Below are 24151 nucleotides of genomic sequence, written 5' to 3'. Positions count from 1 at the left end.
ATTGTGCAAAAAATGTTGGCCAGGTTAAGATATGCAGTGTGCACTGTTTTGCCTTCATCCATTGCTTTGGTGACATTTTCAAACAAATTCGCCAGGCTGAGTAAGCATGACCTGCCCTTGATGAATCCAAACTGAGATGGGTCCAGTGTTTGGAGGTTCCTTATGTCTTGATTGATTAATTCCATGGTAAGTATTTCCAAGGCTTTGCATATGAGGCTGATCAGACTTATGGGTCTGTAATTGCCTGGGTCTGTGGAAGGTCCTCCCTTATGCAGGGGAATGACTGCAGCTGTTCTCCATTCACTTATTAAAACACCTATATAGCAGCTGAGATTAAACAGTGTTGTTAGGGGTGTCACTAAATTGTGCTTCATGCTATTTAAGATGCATCTAAGAATATTTATAGTAATAATAAGTAATAATAATAATATGCAACAGTGTCCAGTTAGCCTCTTGGATTGCCTGGTATAGCTGGACATAAAAAAAATCAACCTGCTAAACATGAATTAAGAATTGTTACACTCAATGCAGGTTCACTGACAAGACACAGCTAGGAAACGGATGACATGGTGGTAAGGAGGAGGCCGGACTTCCAATGTATCCAACAGACAAGATGAAAGGGCAGTGCAACAAATCCACTTGGCTTGGGATCCAGAGTCTACTACTCAGGAGGAGGACAGACTAGAAATGGTGTGGGAAATGTGGTGAGAGAGAGGTATCAGAAGACAGTGGGGAATGTCATCAGAATTTGTGACAGACTCATGACAATTAGATGCCAGCGAAAGTACAGTGTACATAATCTCAGCCTATGGCCCACAAAAGGGACTTGATAGTGAAGAAAAGAGTTCATTCTGACAGCAGTTACAGGACCTACTACATAAAGCAGGGCAACATGAATTGGTGTTGATAATGGGTAATCAAGCTAAGTATGAAAATATGGTACATAAGGAAAGCTGGTGGTGGAATGTTGAAGTCCAGAAAGTCATCGACAGAAAGTGCAGGAAAAAGTGCGATGTAGAAAAAGACTGACCAAGCTAGGAAAGAATACTAGCTGGCTAAAAAAAGAGTCTAAGAAAGGAGCTGCAATAGGAAAGAACAAGGCATCAGAGGCACTCTACTAGCTTCTGGAAAGTGACTCATAGCTGGCACAAAGAAACTCTATCAGCTTGAAAGGCAAAGACAGAAAGGTATAGAATATAGTCAGACACCTTTTGTAAGGGATGCCAGTAACAACCTGCTCATCAGACCCCAGGACATCAAAGGCAGATGGAAGGAGTATATCCAGTAGCTGCTAAATGAAGAACACCCCACAGAAGCTGTACTGCCCCAGCATGTTCTACAATGAAAGAAGAGGAGGGCCCCATCCTTGAAGAAGTAAGGACAGCACTACAGAAAATGAAGTCAGGAAAAACAGCAGGCAATGATGAGGTCACAGCATAGATGACCAAGATGTTGCATGAAATAGGGGGGGCATGGCTCCTAATGGGACTCATAGCAATATGGAGAGGTTGGCATATTCCAGATGACTGGAGATTAAGCATACTAGTGCCAGTGTTCAAGAATGAAGGGAATATTCACAACTGTGGGCAGTACAGAGATATCAAACTCCTGTCACAGTGCCTGAAAGTTCTGGAGAGGGTGATTGATAAATGAATATACAGAGTAGTAGAAAGTCAGATGGAAGATGAGTAGTTCAGATTTAGATTGGGATGTAGTACAACCAACCCAATGTTTGCAGTGGGACAGATATTTGAGAGGAAGTTAGAAATGAGAAAAGAGTCCCAATGGGCATTCCTAGACTTGGGGAAAGCATATGACAAGGTCCCAAGAAAGCTGATTTGGACAGGTCTGCAATGGTTCAAAGTCCCAGTAACTGGCAAAATTAGAGCAGGCTATGTACAAGGACCCAATGACTCAAGTACAATCAGTGTTCAGTGTCACAGAGGGGATCCCAGTGGGAGTGGGTGTGCATCAGGGTTTAGCTCTGAGCCCACTGCTGTTCATACTGCTGATGGTCTACATCAGCAAACAGGTTGGAGAGGAGTTGCTTTATGCAGATGATGTGGCATTACAGGCAGACTCTGAGCACTAGGGAAATAGTATGCAAAACTGAAGGCACGTGGGATGAAACTGAGTACAGATAAGACAGCTGTAATGGCAGAAAATGGGGAATCAGAAAAAAACTGAAAACTGAAACAGAAGGGAAATAGTGGAACAGGTTAACAGCTTCAATTATCTGGAATGGCTGGTGGAGGAGAAGGGAAGCCTGAATGAGGAGATCAAATCTAGAATAAGAGAGGCTGCAGCCAACTGGCACAGAGTGCCAGGGTAGTGCATGACAGAAGAATGCCAAAGAAGATAAAAAGTAAGGTGTACAAAACAGTGGTGTGATCAGTACTACTGTATGGTACAGTAACCTGGGCAGTAAAGGCAGAGCAACTGAGGAAACTAGTTGTGATAGAGATGAAGTGTCTCAGACGGGTGGTAGAATGCACTCTGGTGGTGGGACAGACAAAGAAATGAGGACATAACAGCAGAAGCCAAAGTAGCTCTGACTGCAGAAAAGAGGAAAGAGAAATATAATGGTGGTTGTACATGTGCAGAAAAGCAGAAGAGAATCTAGTGAAGGAGATTTGAGGCAGACTGTAAGAAGGCAAGAGGAAATGAGGGTGTCCAACAATGACATGAATGGATTCTGTGAGAGAAGACCTGTGACAGGCATGACTGTCTAAAAAGGTACGCAAGTGGCACTGAATCAAGAGAGATGGCAACAATTAACACAACACCCTGACCCCATTCAGAAAATGGGAAGAAGGGGATTGATGATGATGATGATAATGATTATGATGAAGGTATATGCCAGAAGAAAGGCTTTAGCTCATTATGGGGTTATTAGAATTTGAATAGACATTAGTTCCTTGAAGTAGTATGAATGGAAAGAAGCAGATATTAGCTGTATTTCTGATTTACTCATGGACCAACATGTTATTCTTTCCAAACCCTCTTTGATAAGGAAGCCCCCCTCCTCTAGGATCACTGGAGATATTGTCAAATAATGAACCCAGTACAATTCTGCTGGGAGACTCCATATAGTTATGTGGGATGCAAAAATAATCAAGAGACAATACTTCTCTGCCTGAATGGCACCAAAGAAAGTTTCTGTTTCAGGAAAGTTGTAGGAATGTATCAGCGAGGGATTAAAACAAGGTACTTATGAAGCTGTTATATATTGACCAATTTATGTTAGCAACCCATGTTAAGTGGTTGACTCATTTTCTTGCATATGGAAACAAAATTACTTTCAAAGAAAAGGGGAATTGGAGAGAGCATTGCTGAAAATGGAGTTGTAGAGGGAAATCTTGGTGATTATCATTTATATTGAAACGGGAAAGGGAGGGCTGTCACAGAAGCAGAAGATGTGGAATAGGCATTAAGAAAAGAAAAGAAACCACACAGCACATAGCAGAGAAACAAACGAGGGTGACTCAGAGAGTGGCTGGGTAGTATTTCTATGCACTAAAATGGGTCTCTTTAGGAGGATGGGAAGATGGAAAAGCTACAAGTTATAGTGCAGGAGGGAGGGAAGACATTGCTAATACTACAGTAATATGGCCAGTGGAAAGATGGGTTAAACATTTCAGTGCGTGAGCACATGCAGCACAGAAAAGCCAGCTAATGGATGGACAGACGGATAAAGAAGAAGCAAAGAGTTACATAAAAAATGCATCAAATTTGAGGTAAAAGAGGAAAATTTGCCTTTCCCAATGAGGGATACAAGAGAATAGGGTTGGAAAGTAAAGTATGTTGGTTAGGGTAAAGGAAGAGGGAAGACTGATGAAATGGTACAGTTTATTGTCCCCAGACACACCACATGATGAGGAAGGGAGACTGGAGGCACAAGCATGAATAAAGATGCGGTGTCAGTTGAGAAGAGTTATACTCAAAAGGAATATGAATTTACCAAAAGCAGGCAGAGAGACTATGAGCTCCAGGATATAAATAGAATGAGAGAAGAGCAAGGCCTTGGACAATGAAGGTTTGGCATACCAGAAAAGATAGAATTTAAATGCAGTGCTAATGAAGGTGAAAGGGTTTCCATGTAACGGCAGTATTAAGCTGGGCTGGTCTGTGTGGTTTAAAGGGGGGGGTAAAAGTACAAAGATAATGGCTTGGAATTGTATGGAATCACATTATGATGAGTTAGGGAGAAGGTCAGAGAAGGGTTAGTGACCTGGGGGCAAAGTAAGGGACCAAACAAAGTACAGAAATAGGTCCAGGATAGAGTACTCACATCTGTGGACAAGGGTTTGGGGAACAGCCATATGGGCAAAAAGAGAGGGACAATGTGCTTACATAGGAATGTGAAGCTAGTGACTACCTCAAATGATGGGTGGTACAGCTGGCAGAAAATAGGGAGTGGGGAGGCAGAAGAGACAACACAAAGAGGCAAGTAAAAGACAACAATGAAGCAAGGATAGCAACAGTGCAGGTTGCAAGAGGTAGGAGGAATAGACCAGAAGAGGTACTAGATGTTTTTTTATTTCTAGAACAGAAAAGACAGACCTGGACCAAGCTGGGCAAAGATAACAGGGAGATCATGAAGATGAAGAAAAATTAGAAGGTTTGAATGAATACATCATTTCAGACCTCAAATGGAAAGCAAGAGGAGGGAACCACGATGGAACTAAGGCAGAAGAGAGTGGAGAAAATCAGTAAGTATGGAGAGGGAATTGGCTTCCCTTAGGTACAATGTAGCATAGGGGAAAACTGACTGCCTCTCAGTCTCTCCATGAATCTGGATAGTGTTTCGCCAGATCCTCAAATGGAGGTCTTCAATAGCAAACTATTGGTAGCCTACCATTAGTGGCCAGGAAAGTCACAGAAAAAAACTTTAAACAAAGTTTAATTGCTTTCTAAGAAGACAACAATCTTCAGTGCATGCAACATATAGATATGTGGTTAAAAGAAGTTGCCAATCAACCTTATCTAGTCTTTTTGCCTGGATTACTAAACAACTTGAGAGAGACATACCAGAAATTATGATTATTTGACCATGCTGAAGTCTTTGACTCAGTCCTGCACAGGGAAATGGGAGAAAAAGTTGCAGAGACTAGGGGAGCAACCAGGATTAAATATCTGAACTTTAACATAGACGAAGGGTAGGACACAGATAGCTGTGGCAAGAGAAGCAAAGTGAGGCATTAGAAAAGTGACTACCAGGTTACTCTAAGGGAAAGATCTGAGTCTTGTACTCTTTGGATTGTTTGTTTCAGACATATCTGAGGGGAAAGAGAAAGGATCTGCCTTCTTCCAGATGACACAAAGATGGGTGATGCAGTGGAAGACAGGGAAAGGGGTCAAAGGAAGGAAAGACCGGTCAAGTGGACAGAAAGGTGTCAGGCTGGGGAAAGGGAACTACCGGCAACATAGCAGGAACATGATTTGGAGATGCTGACTATACCTAGACTAACCTACAAGGAGGGTAATGGCAGCAGCAGACAGAATGCTGGGATGTATCCTCAGGAGGTGTAGATGCTGAGGGAAAGGGATAAAGCTGTGGTCAGGAGACATCTTGAGGATTATATACAGCAGCCATACAAAGAGTCAGAAATCAGGCTGTTTAAAAGAATCCAGAAGAAAAGGCACTTGATATACGCATTGGAAGGAGAAGAAAAGTACAAGCAAAAAATACAGGATATGAACATTTTCTCACTGGAGACAAGATCATACGGAAGGACTCAATATGGGTGCATAAAATCATACCAAGGGTGTAAAGGGTGTCATCTTGAATATTAAAGATGAACTTGAGAAGAGGTGACACAGGTGGCAAATTGTAAGGACAAGTATTTCTTTCACAGGAAGGGACATGGGCTTATGAAATGATTTGCCAGATTGCTTGGTGATGAGAGAATCCACAGAGCCAAGAGGATACAGGTTGGGTGGAGAAGGCATGAGGAAAGGGTGGTATGGAGGGGAGGTAGAATGTTAAAAATAAATAAAGGGAAGACTAAATAGTCTAAATGCCTCCTTCTGTTGTCAGTCAAATGTAGTGTAATATAACATGATCAAATAAACTTCCATCATTATAGGAAACAAAATAATATGCAGAGAAATTTAGAGGCATTACTAAAGCATTTAATAACAGTAATGTATGCCTCTCTCATTATGACACATACGGATACATTTGTAAAGTTGTAAAGATAAAAGTGTAGGAGGTCCCCTCTTACAGTGAACACTTGTAAAACATTCACTGAGACTTCAGGGATTACAGGCAGGAATACCCTTAATAATACAGAATTCTTGGAATGTGTGATTTAAAGGAGGAATACAAAAGCAAAACACAAGCAGTAGCTGACTGTTTGAAAGACTAGAAACTTTATAACTGATTTTAAGGACTGAAATGACAACCACATGTTTTCATGCAAGGCTCTCCTTTAAAGGTATATTCATCAAGAGGGCTAAGGGTTAAAAGGAGCATCATTTCTATTGTGGAACTGTTTAAAGGCATGGAAATGGGTGAGAAAAAATGTTAAATAAAACTTTGTGCTATGTACGCTAGATGGTAATGGCACTAACATGAATACTTTACTGAAATATATTAGTAAATTACTGAAATAACATAGAATGTTTTCATGGTAAACATACATTTGTTTATCAAATTATATTTTCAAAGGCTCTTTGTGACAACAATTTAAGTATATAGATTCTGATATTTTAACCTATGCACTCGAGGTGGGAAATCCAGCTTTATTTAATGTATCCTTTGAAAGACTGCTAATGTCTTAAATCTATTTCTAGTTGCCAAAGTGTTAAATTCACACTCGTTTCTCATGCCAGTTCCATTCCACGTAGCAGTCTGGCTGGGCTCTCTTCATGTGTCGTTTTTTTATACTTCATAAATAGAGCAGTGTGCTGCTCTGAAAGCCTTTCAGTCTGCTAATGCTTGGCTACAGCAGCTCAAACAGAAGCAGTCATGCTCAGACTAAGCTGTATTTTGTTACTGACCTTGATGGCAATTACAGCAATGGGCCAGTTGTCATGCCCCTCTCTTTGCCACTGCCACGGTGACTTACAACATGTAATCTGCTACAGTGCAGGTCTCAGGAAGATCCCCAAGGTGTCAGATCAAACAAAGCTGCTGAACCTCCAAAAGAACCGTTTTCCTGTGTTGCCTCCTGGTGGCTTCAGTTCCATGACAGGGCTAGTATCTCTGCACCTTCAGGAATGTTATATCCGTGTCATCACAAAAAATGCTTTCAAGGGCCTCAAGAAACTTGTATACCTTTACCTCTCCAACAATGCCATCAATATAATCAGGGCTGGTGCTTTTGATGACCTGGGTGAGCTTACTTATCTCTTCCTGGATAGCAACAAGATTGCGGACATACCCAAAGCACTCTTTGCTCCACTTCAGAATCTCTTTATTCTGCAGCTAAATGATAACAGGATAAAGGAACTGAAGCCGGGAACATTTACAGGAGCAGTAAGTCTGCGCTGGCTTCACCTAAGTAGCAATGAGATCAGTTCTATTCAGCCTGGATCCTTGGATGAAGTAGAAAACCTGGCCATCTTTCACTTGAATGGAAACAAACTCAGTTCATACCCATTGGCTGCAATAAGCAAATTGCGTGTGGTTGAAGAGCTGAAGTTATCCCACAATCCCATTGAAGTAATCCCTGATGAAGCCTTCCAGTCCTTTGGACGGTACCTGCAAGAATTGTACTTGGGCAACATGGGAATACAAAAGGTGAGCATTTTTGTTCATACGTCAATAAGAGTTAGTCTAGAAACTGCACATATATGAGCTGCATTGCTGACAGCTGCAGTAAATTATATGAATTAGGCTAGTAGTCAGTTGAGGTACTTGCATATCTCACCTTTTTCAGAAGTAGCCACTCATTTGTGTATAAAGGTAACAAAATGTAATCAAATAAAGTTGTTTTGCTATTCAGCCATTGCATGAGGTCTTACTTACTGCATAATGTTTAACTTTAAAAATAGTTATGACATGAGAAACATATATTTATTTATAAAATAAAGCAACAAGTATAACATATAATATGTCACTGCTGCCATACAGAAAACCTTTTAAAAGAACTGATTAAAAGGAGAAAAAGTAGGTGCTCATCATAAAGTGCACCAGCTTTAGCATCTCGAACTTGCTGAGAAAATAATGTCAGCATTTGACATATAGATTGTGTGCCATCCCTTTTAATCATATTGACAAGCAAAGTAGGAATATCGTATAGCAGTCCTGAAGATAATTTCTTTAAGAATTCTGATGTGGAAAAAAGGGATACAAAACTGAATAAGGTGATAGAAATATTTAAATTATGACCCCAGTAAATAAAACAAGAGTGTCGACTGTATATTGGTATTTTCATTTATATAGTTCCTGAGTTAATCCTGCACCTTTTGTCAGGTGTTTCCTTATGTGAAAAATTCTCCTTTTGCCAGCAACAAAATCCACATAAATTGTAGAGAAACCTTTATATATTGTCTCTGATATGCCTCACATGCACACAGCATACACAATCTACAATTTCTGGTATTCACAGTGAGTGACTTACATTATGTTAATACTTACAAGGCATGACACATGGTGATATATTGCCATAATTTTTTCTTTTCCATCAGTGATCTAGTGTCAGTTTTTGTGTGTGTGTGTGTGTGTGTGTGTGTGTGTGTGTGTGTGTGTGTGTGTGTGTGTGTGTGTGTGTGTGTGTGTGTGTGTGTACATTAGTGCTCATGTATATTGTAAAATAGTCAGTGTCTGGATTCTGCAATGCTTCCTCTGTCATCTATAGCACAAGCAGCCTTTGTGTTACTCTTGCTCACTCAGAAATGTGTCCAAGCAAAGACAGTTGTAATCCAAGGCATTAAACAAATTCCCCAAAGATCTACTAATTCTGATGGTACTTTGTAGTCTGTGGACACTACTGTTATGATACTGACCACATGCTTTTTTGCTGTTATTATTAGCTTATATATATGTATATCATAGACTACAACTCAACTGTCTTATCTTTCAGACTATTTATAGTAAATGCCTCTCTCCAACATGGCAGGAGGTCTGAACAGATGGACCCCAACACCACCACTACTCTGTGAACCTTGAGAAACAGCAAGGGTGGGCATATAAAAAGAGCTGGATGGAGGACACATGTGATGGTACCTTCCCTCCCAGAAAGGGCTAGGGGCTAGGCCTGTGAAGCCCAGGATGAATGTATGAATACCTATCCAATTATCCTTGCCCCATTTGAAGGAAGGCAGTGTATGGCACTGATTTATCTGTGGGGCAGTCTATGCCAGAGGTTAAGGAGACACCAAGTAACAGATCTGTCTTTCTGACTTGTTCTATTGATTTGCTGAAGCAGATTTGGATCCCCTGTTCTTGGACTGCTTGATGTCTGAAGATACAAGAGAACCTGGACTACAGGGTCCCTGTTTGTTCAGAAGTTAAAGCATAAGATTCCGCTGAGACAGTGCTTCTAGTCTTTTCTAGTAACTTAGGGATTTTAAGCCTGCTATCCTCTTTGTTAGAAACCTCTGGGTTTCTTCCAACTGTTTGATATGTCTGGTGAGGTGCATCTCCAAAGGGTGTTGCATAATGGGTCTGATCAGTAATGAATATAAGTGTCAATAACATCTTTAGCTCTGGATGACATTCCCTTGCACAATAGAAGGATTTCCCTACTACCATTGTTACATGGTGACCAAAGGAAAGGGAATTAGCAACCCAGGTCACCAGCTCTCTAACTGCATTTTCATGTTAATTTTGAAATAAGATATTATCACTCCTGTATGGTGGGGAAGTGGTTTGTCTTCCATATGTGGAATGTTGAATTTGGTAGCATTTAATTTAAGCCCATTTTCAATGCACCTGGCATTTACATGTTTTTGCTGTAGGGCTTGAGAGTCAGAAAGGAATTTGACAATGGCTCCCAGTCTGCAGTCATCTGCAGACTTCGCAAACTATAGGGATTTATTTTTAGTTTATATGTCAGAGAAGCAAATAGTGACCAAAAGCGGTCCCAGCGTTGAGTCCTGCGGGACACCGCTAGTCCCCTTCATGTTCTTTGATGCTGCCCCTACCACCTGTTCCACATGTATTCTGTCTTTTAGCCAATTTGGTCTCCATCTTACCTCATAGAGGTCTACATGCAATACATTTATTTTATTAATTATGCTAGCATGAGAGACAACCAATCCAAGGTAAACGTGTTGTATAATGCAAGTGCTGTCAGTAGTTTGTGCTACCTTTTCAAAGAAGTTTACAAGGTTCATTAGACAGGATCTGCTTTTTACAACTCCATATTGCTACAGATCTAGCCAGTTGTGATTTTTACCATCTATGTTATTCAAACATATACTATGGCCTTACAAGTGAGAATCATCCAGCTGATGGGCCTACAGTGCCACGGCAGCCTTTATGGTGAGGCATCACCAGTGCTGTACATCATCCTTGCAGAACTGAACATGTATTCAGGTTCAGATTAAATAGCTGACAGAGAGATTTCACCAGGATATGTTTACTACTAGTTAACAAACAGCCCATTATGTTATCTGGTCCCAAGGAGGAAGTGTTCTTGGTCTTGGACAGCACTTTCAGTACACGTTCTTAAGATGTGAAGTCTAAGAGATATGGGTATCACTGGACCTTGAATATTCATCTCAGGAATAACATTTTCACTAAATTTATCTTCTAGAATATTGATTGTTCTCACACTGAGGTCACTGAACCTTGGAGAAAGAATCATCACTGACAGGTGATTATTGCCTGCCTGATTGCTTGCTTTGGTCTTTCTTCAAGGTGTACTAACCTCAAACCACTGAAAACTCACTAATATGTGAATGTATAAATATTGCTCTACAAAGAAGCAAACAACGAAACCACAAGCAAATGACATCCCAAGCCAGCATGCTAGAACATATGAAGATTAAGCTCTAAAGACTGAACAAGTAAACCCTCCCCAGGTGCATCCAGAGGCTAAACCCAGGAAACTAAGTAGTGCAAGAGTGTCTGGGTAGGAAACAGGGCAGCAAGGGTCTTCATATCACACATGAATGTGAGCGTATGAATATGCAAATTGATATTCTTGTCTTGGTCATAAAGAGTTATAGGGACAGCATACAATAAAGCAGTTATCAGTGCATTTGACAGCTAAATCACAGTTCCAAGGTCTTACTTATCTGACTAGTAAAAACAGAGACACATTCAGATAATTGCCACCTCTAGAAGGACATCACATCCTTTAAATAGTACCTGGTAGCATGGGGCCACAATTAGGAGCAAATGCACCAGAAGTGGATATAGTCGCCTTGGCAAGCTTTATATCAGCCCAATAAGGGGACAGAAACAGGTAAATAGAAGTAAGTAAGCTCATACTTAAAGTATCATCCATCACCGTTGTACTGTGTGAAAAGTGAATCTCTGATGAAGCCTTAATGAAAATATTGCAAGACGAAAGCATTTCACCACATTTTTATTTTCATTTTTAACTATTAATGTTTTACAGTTCTGTTTTGTGGAGTATTACTCAGATTAAACAGTCTAGATATTAATATGGAGTGCAGAAGTGAGCAGAGTTCAGCTGACCACTGATTTCTCTGTCTGAAAGCTACTACATGTTTCACTTCTGCCTCTGGATTGGCTCTTACACACTACAGTAAAAAGAGATGCTTTACAACACTGTTAGCTGAATTCTGTGCTGTTCTGGTCTCTTGTCTTTGTAGGACCCATAATGCTTCCCTGTCAAGACAGCTGCTGAAGTCACAGTAATAAAATCTGTCATTATGTGACAACATTTTAAATGAATATGCAAGCAAGCAACAGGAGTTTGCACCAGTTCACACATATTAGAAACATATGAAACCACTGTTATTGTGAAGGAGTTGCATTCCTTCACACTCCACCTTCTACATTATTATCTCCTAGTCTAAGAAAAACTGTAGAAAATAGTTTGCCAGCTTGTAAATATGAAAGGAGCAGATACTGCAATGTGCCGTGCAGATCAAACATCTTAAGAGTTTGTTTATTTTGACTTACACAGACTGCTTTAGTAAAGCATAAATGAAAAACTGAGATGTCCAGCTTGTACACAGCAAACATTTCTTGGCAATGTTTTGCAAGTTTCAAAACACAAAATGTACAGAAATACTTCCAAATGCTTACTTTTTGTTAGGATCTGCCAAAGCTATTCTATATAAATGTATCTTAAAGTGGCTTCAGCAGATTAATTTGTGGTGTTCGCCCTGGTACTTACATAGTTTCATTTGGTCTTTCTTCAAGGTGTACTATTCTCAAACTACTAAAAATTCACTAATATGTGAGTATATAAATTTTGCTCTACAAAAAGTAAACAATGAAACTGCAACCAAATGACAGTTCAGGCCAGCATGCTTGAACATGCATTTGAAAGAATCGCTGTAGTTAATTACTAAACAGGACTGAAAAGCATATTAGAACTTCTCTAGGGATTCTGGATGGTGCAGTAGTGCAGCAGTTGTGTTGTCTCACAGCAACAGATTCATCAGTTCAATTCTTGGCTGGGGTGCTTTCTGTGTGGAGTCTGCATGTCCTCCCTGCATTTATGTGGGTTTCCTCCCACATTACAAAGACATGCATCTGGAGTGTTTTTCCCCAGGCCTCTTCTAAAAATTGGCTCTGTTCCAAGTCAGACTTTTTCCTGGTAAACAAATGTAAAATAAATTGTCAGTGGGGTTTATCTTACTCTTAGGTGTAGTTGCAAGAAAGCAGCAGCATAACCTAATGACTGATGTGATCTAACATGATCAGAGAAAATGTGTATAGCAGTGAAAGACTTGAGTAATTAATGAATTTTTGTGAGACTATAGACAAAAATGCATGCTCTGAGGATTGTTGGACCTCGGGCTATCAACCTGATCCTGTAAAACCCATACCTGCTACAGTGCTGAAGGGTGCTTGTTGCCTGATGTGCTGTCTGCACAGCAAAGAATCCAAGATCCAAGGTAGGCAAAAGTATTCCCTCACAGCTGGGTACTCGATAGTCCTCACAGAAAAGGCAGTTGAATAAGATGGCGATTACTGTAAACTATTAACTGTCCTAGAAAATACACACAGCTTCTTTTCTGACAGCTTGTTAAGGGTGATGACAGTCCCAGTCTATTAATGTCTAAATAAACTGAAGAGATTTGGAAAGGGGAGACTGGTATGGTCCCGTAAGCTATCCAGAATATCTTCATAGTTTCACAGACTTTTTCTAAGTCTATAGCTAAATGGCCATCAAAAAGCTTAGCTGTGACACCCCTTGCTATCTAAATGCATTGGATACCTCTTTTTAGATTATTTCCACATACCTTGGGTATGAATTTACAGTTTCCATTCCAATTGTCGGATCTAATTTTTAAAATAAATACTTTCTTTGACCTGTAAATGATGTTTATTCCAAAGGCAGGTAATACACTAGGTTATGAATATGTCACACCAGCAGGTGATATAGATCATATGGTGGAGATCTTTGACATGAGTGTTAGACTTACCTTTGGTTCAGCAAAGGTGGAGGAGATCAAAAAGGGTAAGGAGTTTCAGGGCACAGAAGGCTAAAAAGAGATCACCCTCAGAAGTCTATATAAAACAGAGCAATGGGACAGGTCTTTTAGTCGCCCTGTTTTGTTGCACTGTGTGGTGCAGAAATCTTCTTGGTCAGAAACCTCCGGGATCCTTCAGGTTGGTCAAGATGCTTTGTGAGTTGCATTACAAAAGGGACATTGTATTAAAGGGTAGGTCTAATAATGGAAAAGAAGAGAGGATCCAAAACTGCATGATATCTAGATGAGATACATCAAAGTTGAGCAAGGTAGAAGAACTTCCTAACGCTGGATCTATGTTCACACATCAAAGAAAAACTTAATCAAATGGCTGTTTCAAGAACTGTAATCCCTGAACATCACTTTTATCGAAGAGTTAAATAGTTGTAAAAAAATATATATATATCATTGAAAGGTAATAGTTGGCCAACAACAAGGAAGTAACCCATGAAGCCCCCTATACTCCCCTAATTATATATGCCAACTCTGAGATTGCACTACAGTGTGGAATAGGGCAAATTTTAAAAGGTTTTGTTTAATTTACCTTATACAGTGTGGTACTTCCTTGTTGTTGGACAACTGATTTTCGATGAAAATGTCATTCATGGATTACTGTTCATGGAATAGTATCTCCGATGTGTGAACGTAGACTCCCCCAACCTCAACTAACACATGAGGGCTAAAAGAAAAATTGTTATTAATAGAGGTACACAAGTCCTAAACAACTGTATCTGTTTTAAGAGGCATACTAGCAATGTGGTAAGAATAGGAGATGATGTCTTCCTCAGAGAGAATCATACTGCACTTCTGGATTTTAAGGTGAGCCCACAACTGACATATCAGACTTTGTTCCAGTCCAGATCATCTTGGAATATCTGAGTATCTAAGGAGGATTTGACAAATGCATTCAGTGTGCAGTCATCATCAAGCTTAGCCACAGGACTTGACATCAGCTTTCATCTTTGAGAAATATGGGCTCAATAGCAAGGGGGCCCAGGTCAGATCCCTGTGAAGCCCTGGTAAGGACATTCCCCCTGGCCAAAGGAAATACCACCTTCCTTAACAGTGTGGGCTCTGTCAGAAATCAGCAGGCTACAAAAGGGTATATGTTAAGTTGTGAGAGTTTATATATGATACAAGAAATGTAGGCTGGTGTCAAAGGCCTTGGCATGGTCAAGGTAAGCAGTACACACTATCTCACCAACATACAGGTCTTCAATAACTTTTTCAATTAAATTGATTGTGATGCATAATACCTTGTGAAGCAGTAAAATTCATAATATGCAGCTCCCTGTGGACCCAAACACAATGTAGATATCAACCCTGGGAAAGACAGAGTGCTACTTTGACACTGCACAGTTTAGAAAGAGCTAAGTGAGTATTCCAGGACTTGAGCAGTGCTTAAAAAGGCAATAAGGGAGCACCAACAGCTTCAGCCAGTAAGTGAAAACCATGAGATGAGACGTGTAGCCAATTCCTGGCAAAGCAAAAATGTTTAACTACCTTGTTCCAAGCAAACACATACTGAATGCCTCTGGAATAACTCCAGTTAACTAGCCAATTGTGGAAGCATTCTATCTTCTCTTTAAAATGGTTTCCATATACAATCACCTCTGGATCTCCCATTTTTTTCTTGCCACGTTCTCTGGATATGATACTACATTGGCTGGTTGCCAAGAATAAAGTGAAGCAGTTAACCCCCAACTTTCTGATTCTCAGAGAAGGGTGTGGGGAAACATTCAATAACTGTGTGACCTCTGGGAGAGATCAGGAACTTTGGAGGTTATCTCAGGTTAATGCAGGTGGTGACTATGATGTTCTGACTTTATTGCTCTAGTCATCCAACAGTTAGGCCAAATGTCCAGCTGCTATGAGAATAATGTCTTCCAGGTTACATCAGGTTCCATGTACACTACTCCTCTTTGGATTCCTTAAGGCAAATTCCTGGCAAAGAGTAGTCATTGAGGTCAACACCATAAAGAACCAGAGGGACCCATCTGAGGCATCAACACCTATAACTATTTTTCCTCAGAGACACAGGAGGAGAGTACAGGACTGTCTCCCTGCTCCTTCCCCAAGGTGGAGTACATAAGGCTGCTCTTTCCTATATGGTCAACTACAAAGTCATGCCATACTCATTTAAGAGTGCAAAGTGCCCTGAGGAACCTTGTAATATCCATAGCCCTATATCTGTGACCACATTATCCAGCAGTCATCCAGTGTATTTTTTTGCAATAACTGGATGTCTGTTTTCATGGATACTTATTCACAAGGATTCATTTTCTGCATGATGAAAACAGTGTGTTGGGAAATCTGGTATAACATTTTAACTGGTAAGCACAGAACAGTTATAATGTATACCTTACCCTTTGAAAAACATATTAATAAAAAGTATTTAACATTATCTTAGTCCAACTTGCTGAGTTTGTTTTACAATTTTAACAATTGATGTTTGAAATTAAATCTTAGCAAAGAGAATAATCTTTTGAAAATGAAGACATTTTCTTTAGAGTGAAACACTGTTTAAAAAGCATCTCTTAGCCAAGCAGGACTGAATTCCATTCTCAAACAATTACATTTTCCTGGCAGTTACACTCTGGAATACAAAACTGATGTTAGTCAAAGCTGGCCAGCAGTGTATCATGCATTAAAATAACTCAGATTCACAATCTTTATGCTAAAAAGTTCCATCTGCATGGTGCATACACAGTGTCAAAGAAGTCTGACAAAATAATGCTTAATGTCATTCTGAAACAGAGTTTGGTCAGAAAACGAATCTTTTTCTGTAAGGTCTTAAGGACCTGTCTACCTTTCATCGAGCTGCTTTAAGTAAACAATAATAAAAAATCACTGCATTTCTTATGCAAAACCAGATATGATATTCAAGGGTTATGTTTTTTTTCTATTTTCTTTAAAGATCAGATCTTCATGGGCTCCCAAATAAAATGCCTGCACTCATAATGCAAAATGCTGACACATCAAAAAAAAAGACTGAAAATTGCAGCAGACCACATAGTGAACATTCATTCTCTCCTTTAAACTGCATCCCCAATGTGGGGGCAAGCCCTCTACACCCCCTGAACTTTTACATATCAACTCTAAGATCACCATACCTCAGAAAAAAGGGAATTTTCAGAGAAATGGCAGTCTCAGATTTGATATAAGTTCTTTGTTTCAGCATTTCACATGTCTTACATTTCCAAGAAATAAAAAGGATGAATCTGTAAGACTCAGTCAACAGTACCAAAATTATATCTGAAAGCAGCAGAGATACACCTGCTGAAGGAATGGTCTTTCACAATGTTACAGATTTATTTTATTAATTGGACACTACTCTGTATGTTCAAAGACTTGTAAATTCCATATCACATTTTTGGACAGAATAGCATTGGCATGGTAACTAGTCAAAACATATGTTGGTGTATATAAACTTCATCTTTGGATTTCACAGGACAAAATGAATAAAACTCTTAGATTCAGTAATCTCTACCTTTTTTGTCTTGACAGAAAATTTGTTAAAATAAAACTATCTTATCTAACAACCAGGTCTCTGTTTCATTTCATTTTAATGAAGAATTGTATTAATGATTCATAGATGTACAAGAAAAAGGGCCATTTTTATCTTTATCTAACTGAAATGATGTAGAACATTCCACAATAGCCTATTCAAATTACACTCCTCGACATAAGCAAACTCTGAAGCCAGGTGAATACTTTAAACAGTATAGGAGAACCCTCTATTCATGTGTAGTGTCTCCTATGCATGCAAATTAGTACTGTAGTTAGGAAATAAAGTGGTGCTCTCCTGATTGATATTGCACATGTAATATGTCCTGACATCTAAGCTTAACACTATGGCTGTAGCAAGGATACTTACTACCGTACAGCACTGAAGCTCCTGTTGACAATCATACAGCTGACAGATAGTAAAAATAAAAAAAACATATTTGTAACTTCTGGCTATATTTCTATAGACCGTAATACAATGTGATGGTACAGCATGCAAGGCTCTGGAGGGCCATTAACTTCTATAATGCTCATTTTTTTATTTATTGTATTCAGTTGTTAACTGGGTTAACTCACTTGATATGTGTCTCCTTTCAGGGGACAACCTGGTGCCCAGTATTGTTTAGTGACAGTGACTTACTGTCTTGTTTTGTGACTTACTCAGAAGTACACCATAGAGGAATCAAACCCTACTCCCTTGACTGCAGGAAGCAGCTTCTTAACACATGAGAACCTTAGACCTCTTTGTTAACTGTCAGATATTACCTAGTCCAGAGTAATATGATAGTTTATTAAAGTATTGACATATTCCTTACAGTTAATCCAGGTGAAGATGGCATCAGGAAACAGATGCTTTAATTTTGTTATTATCTATATGGCTCTTAGGTCCTTGGTTGTCAGACCTACCCATTTCCTCATTCCTAGGTATATATTTATGTGTGTGCGTGTGTGTGTGCGTGTGTGTGTGTGTGTGTGTGTGTGTGTGTGTGTGTGTGTGTGTGTGTGTGTGTGTGTGTGTGTGTGTGTGTGTGTGTGTGTGCATGTGTGTGTGTGTGTGTGTGTGTGTGTGTGTGTGTGTGTGTGTGTGTGTGTGTGTGTGTGTGTGTGTGTGTGTGTGTGTGTGTGTGTGCGTGCGTGTGTGTGTGTGTGTGTGCGTGTGTGTGTGTGTGTGTGTGTGTGTGTGTGTGTGTGTGTGTGTGTGTGTGTGTGTGTGTGTGTGTGTGTGTGTGTGTGTGTGTGTGTGTCTATCTTGTGAAACACTGGGATCCTATACACAGTTAGCTTGTCTGCTTTGCTCCCACTAAGTAACAGTAAAGACTGACTTCTCTGTCATCCAAAACTGGATAAATGTATGAAACAATGAATGAAAGCAGTTTGTAAACCCAAAGATCCTCCAATGCCTATGTTTTTTTCAGGAAAGACCAGGACGACAAACGTCCACAACTCGCATATGCTATGAGAGTTTTATCAGCATCTCTCCGCAGAAAATGGAGATTCATCTGAGGGACAGCACATTATATGTGCTCCTAATGCATCCCACCTTAGTAGGAATTGTTTTGTTTTTGCCTTTTCCCTGCTATAATTAAAATGAGAAAACCTTGGGCACAAACCTCTCTTCTATTCAGGAGGTTTACTTTACAAGAGCAAGAAAGACAACATACAAAATATTAGCTGATTCAACCCATCCGGCCCACAACTGGTTCTCACAACTTGTGTGTGGAAGGAGGTACCGCAGCTTCTGCTTTACGACTACTAGATTCAGGAACAATTTGTATCCTACAGCTGTGAAACTTATCAATACAGACACCAACCATAATACCTGATACATTGAAGCTTCTTTTTTATTTAATCCTGCTGCTCTGAGCAATTACCGCCAGTATTACTATTACAAAATAAGATGGCTATACTGAGTCACATCTAAGGTTAACAAGTGCAATACATTAACTAAACAGCTGCTATTCACTAGTCTCTATTTATTCTCTACCATAATGGTGAAGGGTTTTGGTGGTGGGTATTTATTTTTTATTTATTATTTGTCATTGGATAATGGGTATTGAGTGTGTTTATGTAATGTGAAGTACCTCTTGCATGTCATATGTGTTGCTATTATCTTTCTTATGTTATTCTCTGATACCAGTGTATCAGTATTATTTGCACTACATTTATCTTGTGAGCTGACATTTGTAATTTCATTTAGGCTGCACTTGTGTGGTGCTAAATGACAATAAAGCTTCTTTGAATCTTTGAAATCTTTGAATAGAATAACTTGTCACCTAATTGTTATTCCCTAACATTGGAATATACTTCTTAGGTATTATAGGCCTGTACACCCTTTTCAAATTATAGTGGATAAAGTCTTCTTTAAGTGCTATTTTACATGGGTCAAAAAACTGTGGACAGTGATGGCTTGTGCCAAACCTGCATCCTCTTTAGTATACAGAAGATGGAAGCACCATTGTCCTTCCAGTCATCATTTCAAAGGGTAAGACACCAGTGTATCTATCAGGAATTACATGGACAGCCATTAAAAGTAAGGGTAATTTAACATCCCAATACTTTCCTAATGAGCTGAGGTACTTCTTTAGTGTATGGACTGTGGTCTAGTTTGCACTCTCTGCCTGAGGACTCTGAATGATGGCCACATGCAGTTTCCTTTGCACTCCTAAGATTTTCCTACATTGCCCCTGTCAGATTTTATCCTCATGGATGACTCCTAGTGACTTGCATGTACCAGGTTGGATGTATATAAAATACATTACAAAGAAAGAAGTAAATTAATAAATTAATGAGTGGACATCAATAGTGCTGTATAGCATCAAAAAGTCAGAAAAAATAATTTACATTACTGTGTTTGAATCATCATGTAGGTCAAATACCATTTGAAAGTATGAAATAAAGAAATACCAGCAAGGTTACCACGGCCATAAGTTTATTAAGGTAGAATAAGCACTTTTGCTTTAACTTAAAGCTTCATCCGATCCAGTTACAAACCAAATGAAACAGTCATGTTTAAAAAAATAATATGTTAACCAATCAAAACACCAATTCAATAAACAATGACCTATCACATTAAGAGTTCAATTTTCTCCCTTTCAGGGCAGGCTTTAAAGAAACATTCATATTTATACCTGGATATTTCTCATCTTGTAGTCTCAATATCCAATTAAGCTGTAAAGTTTCAACATAGTTGTTTAAATCACCACCCCTAGGGTTTGGTCTTACACACTGTAAGACCCTAAAAGAAAATGTATGCCCTGGATTATCCTCAATATGTTTAGCCAAAGCATTCCTAACATCATGAACTCTACTATCAAACAAATATTTTAAAACTATAATCTTCCATTTATTGACAGTCTTTCCTACATAAAAATATAAACAGGCATCACATATAGCTAAATATACAATGTGTGTGTTGTCTGACAGTCAGCATAAAACCTCGGTCTAAATGTGTATTCCAGAATTGGATGTTTAAAAGTCTGTAATTTCGTAATAACTTGACAAACCTTGCATCTATTGCAAGGGAAAGTGCCTGTTTTACTTGTAATAATAATAGGTAATTGCTGTCTGGGTCTACAAAGTAACTGTTTCAAATTGTCAGAATTTTTAAAACCAAACCTGGGTTTGCTGCCTACAATACCCATGGTTCTGGAGTCAGCAGTTAATAGTTGCCAGCTCTTAGTAATGATATCACATATTATAGGTTCATAAGTTCATAGGTTCATACTAGGCTATCTGCCCTAGGGCATTTATAAGCCTAGCCAGAGTGTGTTTGGCATTTGCCACCCATTTTAAATTAATTTTGCTATGCCCTTTTTCGAGGTTAGTATACTGTGCCTCTGTCTAACAGTGACACAGAAGTGATACCCGGGGTAAACCTACATATTAAATTGACATCATTAGTAAACTTAGTGAAAAATCTTATGCAATGCCATGAACCAGGCCCGTTGTTTTTCCCCTTTTTCACCTATCTTTGGCCATTCGAGTAAAAAGGTTTAGCCATATCGTTCCTACTTGATACAACTTGCTCAGAAATGTCATTCAAGTTTTTTCTTGTAACCCCTGTCCAAAAACTGTTGGGTAAGTAACCCTATATTCATATGGCAGTCATCATCATCAGTACATAACCTGGATATCCTTGTGAACCGCCCCTTCAAAACATTGGAGAACACAAACCTAGGATGCATGCTATTACATATTAAAAGGCTATACTTTCAACAAGCCATTCTATATAATGTAGTATTAATCCTACCCGAAACATCTTTATAAAATGTCACATCAAGAAAATCAATATTAGAATTAGAAACAGTCAAAGTAAAACTTAAAAAATGAGTAGTACTGTTTAAAAACACTACAAAACGTAATTCAGATTCATCACTAGCCCATAGGAAAAATATATCATCCAAAAGCTTCAATAAAGCTTTATGGAAGTGGAATAGCAGGCATTGTTAAAAACATAATTCTCTTCCCAGTGATACATTACAAGACTGGCGTATGAGTTTGCACAGGGGGTGTCCATGGCCATACCCTAGTTTTGAAGATAAATATCTTTTCCAAACATAAAGACATTATTTTCCAAAATTAACTCCAATAAAGTGGATATAAGCATAATAACATCATTCTTATATCTACTTTTACTGCTCAAAACCCCTCAAACAGCCTGCACACCACGTTCATTTGGAATACTAGTAAAAAGATTCCTAACATCAACGTAAGAAAAAGCCAGCTACAGACTTCACTCACATTAACAATGCACTGCTGAACATCAATTACAAATTGCTTGCTATCTTTTTGAGCTCAACGATGATAACATGAATTTCAGGTTTTCTTCAACGAAAATAGAAAGTGGTTCCATCACCCACCCATTACCAGATACAACAGGGTATATTGGTGGATATAAGGAGTCTTTGTGTATCTTGGGAAGGCCCTTTATAACTGGTATTAAAGGTTTCTCAACGTATACAAACTAATAAAGCTGTTCAGCAATTCAAAGAAGATCCCTTTTCATTCAAATATACTTTACTGACACAATCTTTGCAAGAGTCTATGGTCCTTGATAAGTACTTAAAAATGGTCACAAGTTCAGTGTTCATTTTGTGTGGAATCCAGAAAGCTCTAGATAATTATTTGTAAATCCATGTTGGTTTCCTTGGTAAATTTTCATTTAATTACAGACTTTCTCTTACTGCAAATGGATCTTCTTTTGCCTATGTGGATGACCATGCCCTAAATAAGCAAGATACAATATCACAGACTATCCGATTATGACTGTATAGCAGTTCTCAATGGCATACCCTAGCAAATCTTTGTGAGAATCTGTATGAAGCTTTATTACCTGAGCATATGGCTGAACATTTTAACTGATCAAATATCACAGAAGAAAGAAGACTAAATGAATGTCTCTCTGAGTCTTCAGATGTGGCTGCAAAAAGAAGTATAAATGAATAATCTGAACCTGTACAAGTTTGCCCAGAGTAAAACTATTTTCTGAAGGAGGGAAGTATTTGGAATGCTCTTTGTTCTAGCTCCGCTGTGGAAAAGTTTAGTTATTGACATTCTTTTCCAGTGTTAATTTTTGGTAACCCAGTTTGTTTCTATTTTCAAAGTTTATTGACAAGAATATGTGTCTGGGAGAGAGAGAAGAGGTATTTGCTTTGTAAATGTTACGTTCTGCATAACACCATGTGATCTTTATTACCCTTTTAGTCCTCTTGACAGATTAATTCCACAGAATATGATACTCTGTAGCTTTGAGGTTCATTCACTGTGACGCAATGGGGCCCTATTTTCTTCATTACAAAAAGCAAGCCTTTTTGATTACGTGTCTTTTCTACACTCTATTTTGTCAGTGTATTTTTTACACAGTGTCATGTTATATAGCAGGGGATTAGTGAAATTAGTACACAACAATACATGATGGAAGAATTAATAAATGCAATCAATATACAGCAGCAATGGCACAGTAATAATAGCAATTGATGCTAATAATAACCATAAATAATGAACCAGCAGCTGAACTCCAGGAAGCAACCAGTGAACCAGTTGAAGAACACAAGTTAATACTAATAAAAGAAACACCTTATATGCACATTTAAAAATGACATCATCTCCAATCTAATTTGATACATTCCAAACCTAAAATATTCTTAAATATACCAACTTATACAAAACTAAATATTTAAATAATATAATATAATGTAAATAAATGCTAAGTATATATTTATTAATTTTAAAATAGGCATAATAGAAATGCAGTCATTCAGATCTTTCCTATGTAGAAGGCTGGACATTGTGTCAAAATCCAATCTCCAATCATAACATTCCAGCTAAAACTTAAAAACAGCACACCGTAAATCAACAACACACACATACACTACCGCCTTGAAATTACCCTATTATTTACAATATTACGGTTGGTGTGTGTTTTCTGTTCTTTTTATAATTTAAATAAAAAAAAAGGAAATACCTTTAAACACATTTTGGTGGTCCCCCCCCCACTAACCACTAACTCTATTTTTTTTTTTGACTTTTTTTGTTGGCGATGATGTCACAAACATAAAGGCATCAAAAGAAAAAGTGGTAATAAAAGTATAATGCCTGGACACAACCGTACAGTATATACCTCAACATGCTCATGCCTAGTACCCTGTTGTCCATACAATAAAGCCCAATAAACACCATTAGCCCTTTTAAGTTTAACTTCATCATAGTATGGAGAGTGATGGTGTTGGACCAGCTAATAATAACCATGACATATAAATAGATATCTACATATATGTATATGTATATATAGATAGATATATGTATTTATATATAGAGAGAGAGGGAGAGAGAGCAAAGGTTGGCATAACAGTTAAGGTGTTTACCTAACAGACATAAGGTGCACAGTTTGATTCTCACATGGGGTAATGGGCTAGGCTTAGAATGGCCTCCAATGACAGTTAGCCTAGTACTAATCTATGAACATAGATATATATATATATATATATATATATATATATATATATATATATATATATATATTTTTTTCCTTCTTTTTAATCAAAGGCTTTATTGTCTGTTATCACAGCTCCAG

The 24151-nt window shown here is 38.5% G+C and overlaps 1 protein-coding gene across 1 annotated transcript in view; it reads left to right on the top strand.

The window, feature by feature from the left end:
- The first annotated feature begins 6918 nt into the window (after nucleotides 1-6918).
- CHAD (chondroadherin) overlaps nucleotides 6919-24151 on the top strand; it is a 384845-nt gene continuing 367612 nt past the window's right edge. The window contains exon 1 of the mRNA XM_044084980.1: nucleotides 6919-7747. Coding sequence (XP_043940915.1) covers nucleotides 6974-7747 — 774 coding nt within the window. The 5' untranslated portion in view covers nucleotides 6919-6973. The remainder of the gene's footprint in view (nucleotides 7748-24151) is intronic.

The sequence above is a fragment of the Protopterus annectens genome, chromosome 10.part0, assembly GCF_019279795.1.
Source record: "Protopterus annectens isolate FY-2018-M chromosome 10.part0, PAN1.0, whole genome shotgun sequence".
Classification (NCBI taxonomy): Eukaryota; Metazoa; Chordata; order Ceratodontiformes; family Protopteridae; genus Protopterus; species Protopterus annectens.
Note: the sequence above shows the minus strand (reverse complement) of the source record. Positions and strands in the feature narration are given on the sequence as shown.